We start from the raw sequence: 13,130 nt of genomic DNA, 5'->3' as shown, positions 1-13,130 counted from the left end.
TAGACCCTGCTGGTGCATCTATGTTTGTTTTGAATACAAGTGTTCACAAAAGCATGCATTTTTTAATTAACTCAATCTCTGGTTGGTCAACTTTGCTAGTAAAATGTAGAAATGAAGTACCTCATTTCATTTGTCTTCATGAGCAACATTTACTAATAAAACCTTGGGAAAGATTACAAGACCATGAATTTTAAAACCTAAGTTAGTACAAGTAAGTTTCAGCATAAAGATACATCTAGCTTCAAACTGATAAAAAAATCTCTAACTAAAGATCTAGAATAATGCAACCACCAACCCACTGACTGACAAGTATAAAGCCTTAAATACAACCCAGGTGACCCAAGTTCATCTAGCATATTGTGCTCTGTTGAAGCTGGGCATTGGGGAGAACAATGATGAGGCTTAGATCTGCTTGCTATTTCTCAAGGGAATGGAGGGGAGGGGTGTATGCCTGGGTGTGAGGTAGAATCCCTGTTGGAGATTGGGATCATGCAGAGATGCTTGTCTACTATGGGGCATGGCCAACTGATCTTGTTACATGGAGGTGTGGTGTGCATCACAATAGGTCCTTATATGTGAATAAGCATGCATGCAGGTCTCAGGCTAAAACTGAAAACCCTAACAATCCCTGAAGACTGCCTTTGTGATGACCCTTCTCTCCTGTCTCTCACCCCAGTGACGATGAATGAATGAGACGATTAACTAAAACAAGATTTTCATGGTTGGCAGGCAGCCGAGCTAAGAACTGCCAAATAGTAAGAAATATACAAGCAAATTAATTACAGAACTAGGCAGCAAGATGGACAATGTCAGATCTGTAGAAATACAAATGATGAGATGCCAGCTTAAGATGTGGATTTAATAATGGACAGCATCAAGCAAGATATTAATATACAATATAGTCCAAATAGAATATGCTTAGCAAAAGTGGTGCAACCACTATGGATTGAAGAAAGAGGGAGAAGACTGATCCAATGAAGGGGACACAAGTGTTAAGCACATTGCGTGTATTTCTTACTCCTGGGAATACGATTACCATTTAGAAAAGAGTGATTGTACTAAGACAGCCAGAGACATTAACATCAGAAAGAGAGCCCAGTGCCAACCAATACATTCTCTATCAGACTACCATTATACATTATGATACTCACTTGTGTAAAGCAAGCTCCAGTGAAAGCAACAATTACTGCTACTATGTTTACGGTAAGCTGGAATTGAAGAAACTTGGAAATGCTGTCATACACATTTCGGCCCCACATGACTGCTTTGACAATACTTGAGAAGTTGTCATCAGTAAGAATGATGTCTGAAGCTTCTTTTGCAACATCTGTTCCAGCAATTCCCTGTACAAAAATAAGAGGTACAAACAATGCATTAAACAGTTTTAACAATTTAATGCATATACAATCAGGAACTTTATTCCTTTCCTTACTAAGCAGGATATAATGATCTAAGCAGAAAAAAGTATGATCTGGCACACACAACTACAGCAAACAGAACAAACAGGCAAAAATAATAAATGATAAAAACAGCTGTGTAACATCTTACCACAACAGTAGGAGTTGAAAGAGATCACTGTTGCAATACTGTTTTTATTAATAAGTGTACTCTCCCCCCCCAAGGATACCATATGTCTGTCCAGTTTACAAACGCTTGTGTGCTTCCGCCTGCATATAACATCTGACCTATCACACATATAAGAAACTACATGCTGGCACACAAGGGATGTACAGGCACTAGGTTCCTCATCTTTCTTGCCCCAGGAGAAAGGCTGTCTAAGTCTAGTACTTGAAAGGATAAAATGTGTGTGTGTGTGTGTGTGTGTGTGTGTGTGTGTGGGGGGGGGTCAGTTATAGAAGGATAAAGAAGTGGTATGCTATGCAAGGATCCACCTCGGCTAAAGGAAGAGAATAACAATAAAACATGAGGGAAGAGAGGGGGTTCATATACTGCAGCACTGATCTATTCAAACATTTACTGTTATGGTACAGTCTTATTACACAACTGTGGTACATCCTTCATTCACTGTTATAGCACTGATTACTAATAAGACTCCCAAAGGTTTTATACTGACTTGGAAGAAGTTTGAGGTGCAGAACTGCAGTTCAGTATCCCTGGAAGAATGGATCTGGCAAAACTAGTTCTGATTCTTGAAAAACTGTTCACCTTATAATGCTTAGTATAGATGTGGATGGATGACCAAGTGGCTGCTTTCAGAATATTCCTTGAAACTAGACTTGAAAAATGCTCCTGAAGAGGCAACATCTCTGACTATGGAAAATAACAAAAGAATACAGCAAGAAAACTCCATTTGGATACGTTTGTTCTGACACTGGAGAACCTATATTTTCTCTTCAAAGAAAACTAGTCAAATACACCCCGGGGATCACTTCTGTCTCTCCGCTTGACAGTGGAACAGGAAAATAACTTTCTTGGGTGGCGTAAGCCAGGGAACCTTGTTGGCTAGGCTTACGTAGGCCCTCGGGCTGATAGCCTAGTACCTATCTATGAACCTATAAATTTTCTGATGACCTTAGTTGTCCAAGCTGGATCTGTGAACATCAGTCAGATGAAGAATTCGGGTCTATATTATATCATCGAACGCTTAAAAAAGCGAACGCTGATTGATTGACCTGATTTAAGCGAAAGCTTACAATCTCGAACTGTCAGATCAGCGATTTTTTTTCCCAGGGAAAAAAAATCGCTGATCCAAAACACATACACACAACACAAGCACACCAAACAAACAGAAATCCACACACTTACACCTAAAATCTGATACCTAACCCTACACTAAACTATGCACACACCACTAACTACCCACTAACCTTAACCCAAACCCTAACCCTAAGGTCTGTCACTATCGCACACTCACCTCACCCGCTCCCTAACCCTAACTCACTTAAATCCGCCCTAACCCTCATGTCCACTCAATCGCATACACACCTAACCCGAGCCCTAACCCTAACTCACCTAAATCACCCTAACACTCACATCCACACAATCGCACACTTACCTGAATCCAACCGGTAACTTTCCACCATAACACTGAAAATACCGAAGCAACAGAAACGGACAACCGAATTCTTTCCCTAGAAAAAAATGCGAGTTTCTGCTGCTTCGATATTTTGCAGTTTCGCGAAAATAAGTTTGATCAACCAGCGTTCGCTTTTTTAAGCGTTCGAGGATATAATATAGACCCAAAGAATTCATACCCTCAACCACCATTTTGAGATTTAGGACAAAAAGGAAGATAAAATATACTGGTTTAAAGACATTTCATTTATTACTCTAGGTATAAAGGGAAGATAAGAACCATGTCCTTAAGAAACTCAAAGAAAGGAAAGACAGATCATAACAGTTTGAAGCTTTTACTCTCTTTTAGCACATGTCAAAGTCACTAACAAGACTGCCTTCCAAGTACAGTACTTTAAAGAAACAGAAGCTGGTTCAAAATGGGGAAGACTTTCCTAAGATATAGTTTAAGTCCCAAGAAGGATAATCGGATTTTCCTGGAGGCCTGAAATGAAAGATGCCTTTCAAGAACTGCCTGAACTCTTACTAAGAAGAAAGAGGGGGATTCAAAGGTAAACAACAGAAATGGCTGAAAGATGCCCCTTGACAGCTGAGTATGCCAACCCTAACTTGAGCAGCTCACAAAAGTATTTGAGGGTAACTGGAGTTCCCAGACAAGGGTCCTGTCCTCTTATGTCACCAGACAAAATCTTTTCCATTTGGAAATCAGATGTTCTTGTATCAGGTTTCCTTGCCACCTTTACTACTTGTAGCACATCCACAGAATAAATAGAAAACTACCATCTAAACGATCAACTTGGGAGTCTGTTGTTCAGATGAATAAGGGAGCGTCATTCGGCTGTGTGAATAGGTCCATCCTGAAGTGTACCTTGTGGTGAATGCCCTTGGCTAGATGAAAAAGAAGGGAAAATCAAGGTTGTTTGCACCAAAAGGAAGTGACTAGCAGCATTTTTTTGATTGTTATTCCTAATTTTTCGAAGGACCTTTGTAATGGGTGTGAGAGTGAGGGAGGGAGGCATAAAAAAATTCCTTTTCATGAGACAGATAAGATGTCCATTTTTCCATGTTTCACTGAATAGAATTCAGGAGTAAAACAGTATTAACTGCCAGCTGAAACCGGAGGCAAAAGATCTGTCTGGGGAGTTATCTACTGATGGGCAATCTGCAGGAAGACCTCTGGTTCAGCATCCCTTCACAACAGCCTGCCTTGCATCTGCTTGGGTAATCTACCATTGAATTCAACTCTGATAGGATGTAATTTGCTTGAAGAAAAAGAATGTGGTTCATCGCAATATTCCAAGCAGTCGCAGCTAACCTCAGGGATAGCAGGACCCCCCCCCCTGTTTCTTGATACACCCCTATAGTGGTGTGGTCTGTCACAATTAGTTAGGTTTCCTGGAGACCAGAGGTGGTGAAAAGTCTGTAGGGCTTTCATTTCCTCAATATTTATATGCTTGTGCCTGTTTGTCTAGACTGAACTCATTAGACTTTCATCCCTATTAAAAAAGATCCCCAAACCATGTCTAATGAATCTATTCATAGGTTCATTGGCAAGTACTAGGCTAGCTACTCTTAAGGGTCATTTTCAGCCTATTTAGTTCCTCTTTTTGTACTCAAAATAATTTATCCCCTTTGGTTATAGACTGGACTTTATGGCCTCATCCATCCCACAGTAGATAATTATATATTACCCCTAATGAGATTAAATAGGATCACACTATAGATAATTTGAGGGAATCCATGCATGGGATAAAGCACTTAGTAGTTGCATCTGACTGTTAGTAGTAAACAGGCAGTCTTGGGGTAAATATTTCCTTTCCCATCCAGAGATGTATGTTGCACCTGAAAATGGACAAGGATGAACTTTGTTTTAAGTGGATGGGGAGTTTGTTCCACAGCAGCGGTATCAGTTAAATATGTCTCTCCAAACCATTCTGTTGTTGTTTCAAAAGAGGTTTAGATTACAAGGCAGAGTATTTCTGATTCCATTTAACTTGCTGATGTGCAGTGAATCTATCAGTAATGGGCTGGAGGATGCCTTGTACACTGTCAATTAGCAGTCTGTAGGATACAGAGTATAATGACTGGGCTTTGAATCGGTACATGTAGGACTTGTCGTTCGGGCCATGTATCCTTTTAATAAGGTATCTCGCTTTTCTAATTTCTCCATATCTTTTGGGTTTCTAATACCATGATGGAAATGGACCCCATCCCTAAATCAAACTATGATTAGAGTTCATGAAATTAGAATTTTTTCAGACTTTGATGTCAGCCAGAAATGCTCTTCCCAACACCCACAATGTGCCCAGTAATGACTCCCTTCTGCAATTCGTACAGAGTTGCATGTACTGGTAACATATCTAAATACGATTGTAGATTCTTTTTTATAAGACCAGTTGCTCCTACTGCTACTGGAACTGTCTGGGTATCTTTCTTCCACATTGCTCTTGTTTCTGCCTGCAAATACTGGTATTTTATGACTTTGTCTCTCTCTGTAGACAAGTCATTGGTTGTGGTGATTTCAATGATCAATGCTACTATTGTTTTCTTTTCATGGACTACTATATCTGGTTTTCTCGCTGGCAATGGGTGATCCCATGTGATGTAGATTTCAGCATTTTCTATGATGCTTTGTGTCTCATGTTTCCAGTGTTTTTTTTTTTTTTAGCTACTTCAATATTATGATGTTTACACAACTCCCAGTGCAACAGTCTTGCCACATTATTATGCCTTTCAGTATACAGTCCTTTTTCTGCCTTAAGTATGTCACAGCCAGCAACAACGTGTGCAAGAGTTTCCTATTCTGTTTTACAAAACCTACATTTGTCTGTTTCTCCCGCATGTTCAATGGACTTTTATAAACCAACATGTACTTAAATCCACTATCTTGGGCCGCCAATATTAACCTTTCATCTTTTGGTTTGAATTCATCTCTCCTTAACCATTCCTGAGTTCAATCCAAAACAACACGAGGTTGTTCCAGTAGTTTTCTATACTTGCAACTATATTTATGCATTTCCACATTTCTTGCCTTCTCATCTGATCCCTCACCTTATATTCTTTCTTTTGTTTTCTGGCACATTCAGTTGCTGCCTGATTTTTATTTACTTCTGGTTTGATTTCCATTCCTGCTTGATGCCGATAGGCTTGTGCTAGTCTAACCAGAGAAGTCATTTTAGATTTATTCTCCTCACGTTTCAAAACTTTCACGAAGTTTGGGTCTTGTGAGGTCAGCAAATATGTATGCAGACCCACGATTGCAGCTGTATACATGTAATCAATTTCGAGGAGGCCTATACCTCCTTCATAACAGACAATATATAATCTTGGTATGCACTGATTTTTATAAATCATTTAATGAACATGAAGCATCCTTCCTGTTTTCCTGTCTAATCTATCCAACATGTTTTGGGGTGAGTCAGTCACTCCAAAACTGTAAGTTAGGACAGGAAAAGCAAATTGGTTTATAGCTTGAATTTTGCTCCTAGAAGTCAACACTGTTTTCAGGATTAATTTAAGTCTTCTAAAATATTCCTTCTGAGTTTTATTCACATTTGCTCATGTTTTATTGTTGTTCCTTCATCAATTCCCAAATATTTATACACTCCCTCTTGCTCAAGTTCTTTTACATTACATTCTTGTCCAAAACTGATGTTTTCTTGGTGCTGCAGCTTTCTTGCTTTAAAGGTTGCTTTTGCACATTTATCAAGAGCAAAATGGACATTCTTATATAATCTGAAAAAGTTTTGACTACTTGCAGTTGTGCTTTCAGTTTCTCATCTGATGAGCTATACAGTTTTAAATCATCTACAAAGAGAAGATGAGAATTCTTCACAATTTGTTGCTTTCTGGGAGCCAAATTATAGCCATGACCTAATTTGTTAAGCAGACAGCTTAATGGGTTAAGGGCAAGGCAAAAGAGCAGCTGTGAAAGAGTCACCCTGGAATATGCCCCTTTGAATTTTTATCCCTGGAATAATAATTTGTGTTTTATCACGGCTTAACTGCAAAGTGATTTGCCACTGTTTCATGGTCGCTGTGTTGTAGATTATCATTGTAGGGTCTATCTTACACATTTTTAAGCACTCCTTTATCCATGAATGTGGGATACTGTCAAATACTTTTTTGTAGTCTATCCATGCCAGACTTAAATTCTTCCCCTTTTTATAGTTCTCCACTATGACTAACAACAAACGATCCTTTCTTCCAAATGACTTTCTTTTACTACCCCTTTTGTTCTATTGCCATAATTGAGTTTTCTTTTAAATAACTATAAACTCTGTTGACATCAATGCAGGTGTATAGTTTATACGTCGTCAGAAGGCAATTTATTGGTCTATAATTTTTAGGGTAGCTTGCAAGTTCACTCAAGTAGGAGTATTGTTTTTTCCTGTTGCCATCCAGGCTGGTGTCTATTCGGGGTGTGCATATACATAATTCTTACTCATGGTTAAATCTTTGTGCAAAGAAGTTAATACTTTTAGTTGGAAGTTAGGTACTGCATTTGAGCCTGGGGTTTTCCAATTAGGGGCTTTTCTTAACTTTGTTTCAATCTCTTTGGCCGTTACTTCATCCCATTTCATATCCTGTACATTTGACCTTATTCATTCTTTCTTTTACTTCTATCCATTTAGCATCTTTATGTTCCACAGGATCCTCATATATATTTCTCCAAAATGTATCTAGTTTTTCGTTTTTGAGGTTTTTCAATTCCTTTACCTTTTTTCCCATTCACTATAAAACTTTTTGGTTCATCAATAAGTTGCTTATTTTGTGCTTTTCCTTAATATTTATCTACTTATCTTCTAAGCTTTTCTGCCTGTGCTGATATTTTTAGTTTATTACTTGCGATAGTGACGATAAATCCTGCTCTATTATAATACTGTGCATTGCTTTTATTAGGTCTATCTTTCTGAGTATTTTTGTTTATCTGTTCCCTCTTCTATCCTCTTCTAACAGTGACACTTCTTTTCTTAATTGCTTTATATTTCTCTATTCAATACTCCCACAAATGCATTCGACTTCTTCCTGTCCTTTCCATTACTACTCTGTGTTCTTATGGTAGGACTTTATTAATTTGGCTGCACAGTAATGTATTCTGTTTTTTTCTGTTATAATCACATGAATCTCTATGGACAGTCCTAGTTACTGTGCTCATTTGTTTTTATTAAACTTCTAACATTTTGAGTTTTACTGACCTCCTTTCTACAGTCTACTTCTTTCATTGATCTTAATATGTCTATCCACCTCTTAAATCAAGCAACTCTTCTCTTAGATCATGTTCTTCTAAAGTGAGGGCACAGTCTTTGTTTTCCATTTCCTGTGGGCATTTTATAGAAAGTTCTAGAGCATCTTCATGTGTCATGTTCTCTTCAGTTTTGCCCTGTGTCATCCGTTGGTCTTTCATATGAGAACTCACTGGCCTATCACTCCACGACATTGACTGTCAGAGTTGCCACAGTTTCCTGTTCGTTCCCTTGCTATATAGCTCCAACTGAATGTTTGTGCTGACTTCCTATGGGAGGGCTCCAAAGCATCTCCATATGTCAACTGATTAGAAGCTTCCCCCTCCAATGGTTTCTCCTTAATTTAGGTGTCCATTACTCTACCCTATTGTGTTGTTATCCAAGTTAAATTTTCTACACTAAATCCTTCATTTTGCAAGTAACCCATAACCTCAGTTTCTATTTCTTTAACGTCTGCATTAATAATCCTCTTTTCTACTTTTCCTCCGTTTTCTTATTTTTTGTATATAAAATTTTCCATATCCAGATGTCTTTGCTTGTATTTCTCTTCAAATATCTTTGGTGCTGCTCTTTTTGCACTGATTAGTTTTGCTTTCTCCTTTGCATAAATATTGCACCATAATAAATCTCTTTCTTTCCCATGTCCATATTTCTTCTTCAGATGTCTCCTACTCCTCTTGTTTCTCCTAACTTTGGGGACTAATTGTTCCATCATGCTGTGATACAACCTGTATTAGACTTTCTACACCGAATCCTTCACTTCACAAATATTTCATAATTTCAGCTTTTTTTTTTTTTTTTTTATATAACTTCTACTTGACTAATCTTCTGTTCCACATTTATTTGTTGCTATGTTATTTTTTTATTATGACATTTTCCATATCTGGATACCTTTGCCTGTATTTCTCTTCAAATATCTTTGGGGCTGCCTTCATTGTGTTGATTAATTTGGCTTTCTTCTTTGCATAAATATTTCGCCACACCAGATCTCTCTTTCTTTCCCATGTCCATATTTCTTTTTTATACCCTTCAAACATCTCTAAATTTTGTTCTTTAAAATTTCGCACTTCCCCAGTCACTTCTTTTTCCAAACAGCATAAGGTTTCTTGGTCTAGATAGTGTTTTTCATGGATCTGTTGTATTAATGAACAGAAATTTTTATTTGAAGCTTCTGACAGTTTTTATTGTATTTTTCTTTCCTCTTATTTCTCTCAATCTTTTTGTATGTCTTTTACCTGGAAATTCTGGGCTTCTTGCATAATATTAACAATACACAATTTATTTCTCAGTGGTCCACTTTATCGTCTGTATGGATCTTTTTTGGCCCATCGGTTTTACATTTTTGTGGACTACTACTTCCTTCTACAAACGGGGGAGGGGGGTTATAAGCTGTGCAATATAGAAGGACTTTCTAACAAAAATAGACACCACTGGTCAAATGTTAGGTCACTGTCGACAAACTCCCAAATCCTGACCAACACGGTTGGCTCTTAGGGGCATATTGTCAATGTGGTAGTTCCCTGTGTTAGAAGACTTTCCAAAGGATACAATAATGCATTTTTGGCATTTAGTTTCAGACAATGACTGACACCAGTTATTTATTTGAGACAAACCTTCCTGCAAAATGGCAAAGTCATTTGGGGATTCAAAAACTACTCTTAGTTTGCAGTCATCTGCAAACTGAGTCAGCCAAAGCCCTTTGGTATTGGCTTTTACTTCAGAAAAGTAGATGCCAAATGGGAGAGGTCCCAGCACTGAACTCTGAGGGACTCCAGTTGTGATTGGTTTCTCTGTGGAAGTAACTTTCCCTATTCTGATTACCTACATCCTACCTGTGAGCCAGCTAGTAATCCAGCAGGTGACACAGGAATTTATTCCCAGTTTACTTAACTTTTCTAATATGTTTGAGGGGGGAACTGTGTCAAAAGCTTTGGCCAGGTTGAGATATATGGTGTATAACACTTTGCCTTCATTCATTGCTTTGGTGACATTTTCAGAAAAAAAGAAATCACCATGTTGAGTAAGCACGACCTGCCCTTGATGGAGCCAAACTGAGACAGGTCTAGTGTTTGGGGGTTCCCTATGTCCAGAATGATTAAATCCATGATGAGTCTTTCCTTGATGTTGCCTACAAGTCTGGCATCAGACTCGAGTCGGTGGAAGGTGTCACAAAAGGAAATATTGCCAGCCTATCTGGAATTTTGTAAATAACTATAGGTCATTTGTGAATATTAATATGCTTTATATAGACGTGTGACAGAAGGAGATACTGACAGCACAGCTGTCTGGATTTTTGTAAGTGGTTGTGTGTCATTTGTGAATAGCAACATGACTGATGTGTTGTGTTGCAAATGTATTAAAACTGTATGTCATATTGTATAGACGTCTGCTGAAGAAATATTTTTTTACACTGTTGTAAATGTTTAGAAATATGCATTTTAACAGGGGAGACAAACTTCGGAAGAATGGTTGAGGTTAAGTTACTTTATAGCTGGGCCTTAAACAAAAGTTAACTTTATCTCTCAGTTTCAGTGCAGTAGCAGACAATATCTAGAACTATAAGTTTTTTGTATTGTCTTTACATTTGGAGGAATATAATTTTACAACTTCCACCATTTGACAAAAGATCTAAGAAGGCCCCTGTTTATGCATTTTCACAGGGAGATGCTAAATGATGGTAAATTCTAGCAATGGGGGATTTTCACGTGGGATAGTCAGATGACAAAAGTGATGTCATCTTGCAAGAATCCTAGCAGCAATATTTGAGATATTAATTTAAGAACTCTCTGAGAGAAAGAGAGAGAGACAGTGCATTTTGTATTTGATCTGGCAGCATCAGCTGGGAAAATCCACTCATCACATCTGTCTTGCCTAGTTCTAAGTTAACTAGGGTACAGCAATTTATTTTAGATTCAGTAAGGAATATAGTAAAGATTAGTTTGTATGTTTTCTGTATTTGAGACTGTCCTGCAATGTTGTTTTAATTATTTCCTGTGATTTTGAACTCTGAAGTCATTGTGAATACATATTTAGTATTGTCTTGTTTTTCTATTTTATTATTTATTAAATATATTTAAATCATTTGATTGTGGTTGGTCTGTCTAGAGATATTTAAGCTGTTAGAATGCTTGTATATCTATTTGGTTCCACTGTGTAAGCCACTCCTACTAGCCTTGCTCTTGGCACACTACCATTTGGATTAATAGTAACATTACACAGTAAGATTGGACACCCTTTGCTATGGGCCTTAAAGTAGGCGATAAGGAGTGACTGGTAGCATATAAAACTTCCTTAGAGACTGGGCAGAAGGGGGCATAGCTAGTAAAGCTGTGTCAGTCTTTCCCAGGTGTGTGTTTGTGTGTGTGTGTGTGTGTGTGTGTGTGTGTGTGTGTGTGTGTGTGTACAAATCAAACCTCAGAGTGTGTGTGTGTGTCAGTTACATGGGCATGGACATGAAGCACTGGTTGGACAGAGAGGGTGCTGGAGGTCTTGGCTTAGTCACTCAGCTGAGATTTCAACTCCATGGCTGTGCCAGCTGGAAGTCTTATTGGGGATCGAGAAAGAGGTAGAAACAAGCCTCAGACTGACTGTGATCTCCGTGTGCTATTAAGGGAAATTGCACTTTACTGTGTGTGGACCTCTCATCCTCCTAGTCTCTACATCCCTCACTGCTGCCACTGGTGAGGATTGAGGCTCCTTGATTAATGGGCCAGTGATGGGGAGTCACAGAAGGTCCTCCCTTATGAAGGGGGATGACTGTCGCTGTTCTCCATTCAATAGTACAAAACCTGTATGGAGGCCAAGACTGAACAGTGTTTTATGGGTGTGGATAAATCATGCTTCATGATATTTAAGATGCATCCAGGGATACTGTCAGGACCAATCAATGCAGTATCTTCGGGGACAGATGGAGGGGAAAGAGTGGTAAAGTTTGAGCTAAATTTATCGTCAAGAAGGTTAGTTACATCTTCAGCCTCAGTGTAGGTAACATTGCTCACAATCAGTTCAGCGCATTGCTGCATCATGCTTTTGAGATTACAAACCTAACTAAAAATGCCTTGTGATTATCTTTGACTTGAGTAGCTATTTTAGCCTCAAACTGTGCTTTATTGCATTTTATTAAGCTCCTGAGTTGGTTTATTTCAGAGACAAGGGCTCTAATATTCTGGGAATTGCTCTTCTTACTTTTGGTCAAAATTCTTTTCCTTTTACTACAAAAAGCTTGTTAATATAATGGTTCCAACCACATGAGTTTGTTTCTGGGGTTTGCCCTGCACTTGTTCCTGTAGTATACAGCTGCATCTATGCAGCTGTTTACATACTGGTTATAGTGTGGTGGTGTACATTTCTGCGTATTCAGTGGAGTTAACTGGGTTTGGTGTGGATTTGAAGCTTGCCAATTTATCACTTAGGAGTAAGTAGCTTATCTTACAGACATTTCTAAAGGTGCCTTGGCTGGAAGGATCTTTGGTTTCAGTTTTATTTCTACAGAGACTGTTTTTTGATAAGACCTAAATAGAAGTTATGTCCTTACCATCACGTTCCATGTGGAGTGTTCATCTCGCCTTTGTTCTTACACCTGGGTTCGGAGCCGATCCTCGGCTCTGTGTCGGCCGCTTGGCAAAGCTCTGCATCGAGAAGAAGCTCGAGACCAACCTATCTCCCACAATCCCCCTCTGCCTTTACCTCAGATCTAGTTTGCAAGCAAACCAGAAGTCAACGGAAGAGAATATAACACATTCATGCAAAAACATAGCTGAAACACAGCCACAACAACTGAACAAAGGCAGAAGCGGGAGAACCAAACCAGACACCTAAACTGGACGTTCTTCCTGAGGGTTGGAGGGT

At 38.6% G+C, this 13,130-nt stretch overlaps 1 protein-coding gene across 1 annotated transcript in view; it reads right to left on the bottom strand.

The window, feature by feature from the left end:
* ATP2B1 (ATPase plasma membrane Ca2+ transporting 1) overlaps window positions 1-13,130 on the bottom strand; it is a gene marked incomplete in the record, with an annotated part of 2,275,481 nt that overhangs the window by 560,580 nt on the left and 1,701,771 nt on the right. The window contains 1 exon segment of the mRNA XM_044087859.1: window positions 1,152-1,343. Coding sequence (XP_043943794.1) covers window positions 1,152-1,343 — 192 coding nt within the window.

Source organism: Protopterus annectens, chromosome 11.part0 (genome assembly GCF_019279795.1).
Source record: "Protopterus annectens isolate FY-2018-M chromosome 11.part0, PAN1.0, whole genome shotgun sequence".
NCBI classification, from domain to species: Eukaryota; Metazoa; Chordata; order Ceratodontiformes; family Protopteridae; genus Protopterus; species Protopterus annectens.
Note: the sequence above shows the minus strand (reverse complement) of the source record. Positions and strands in the feature narration are given on the sequence as shown.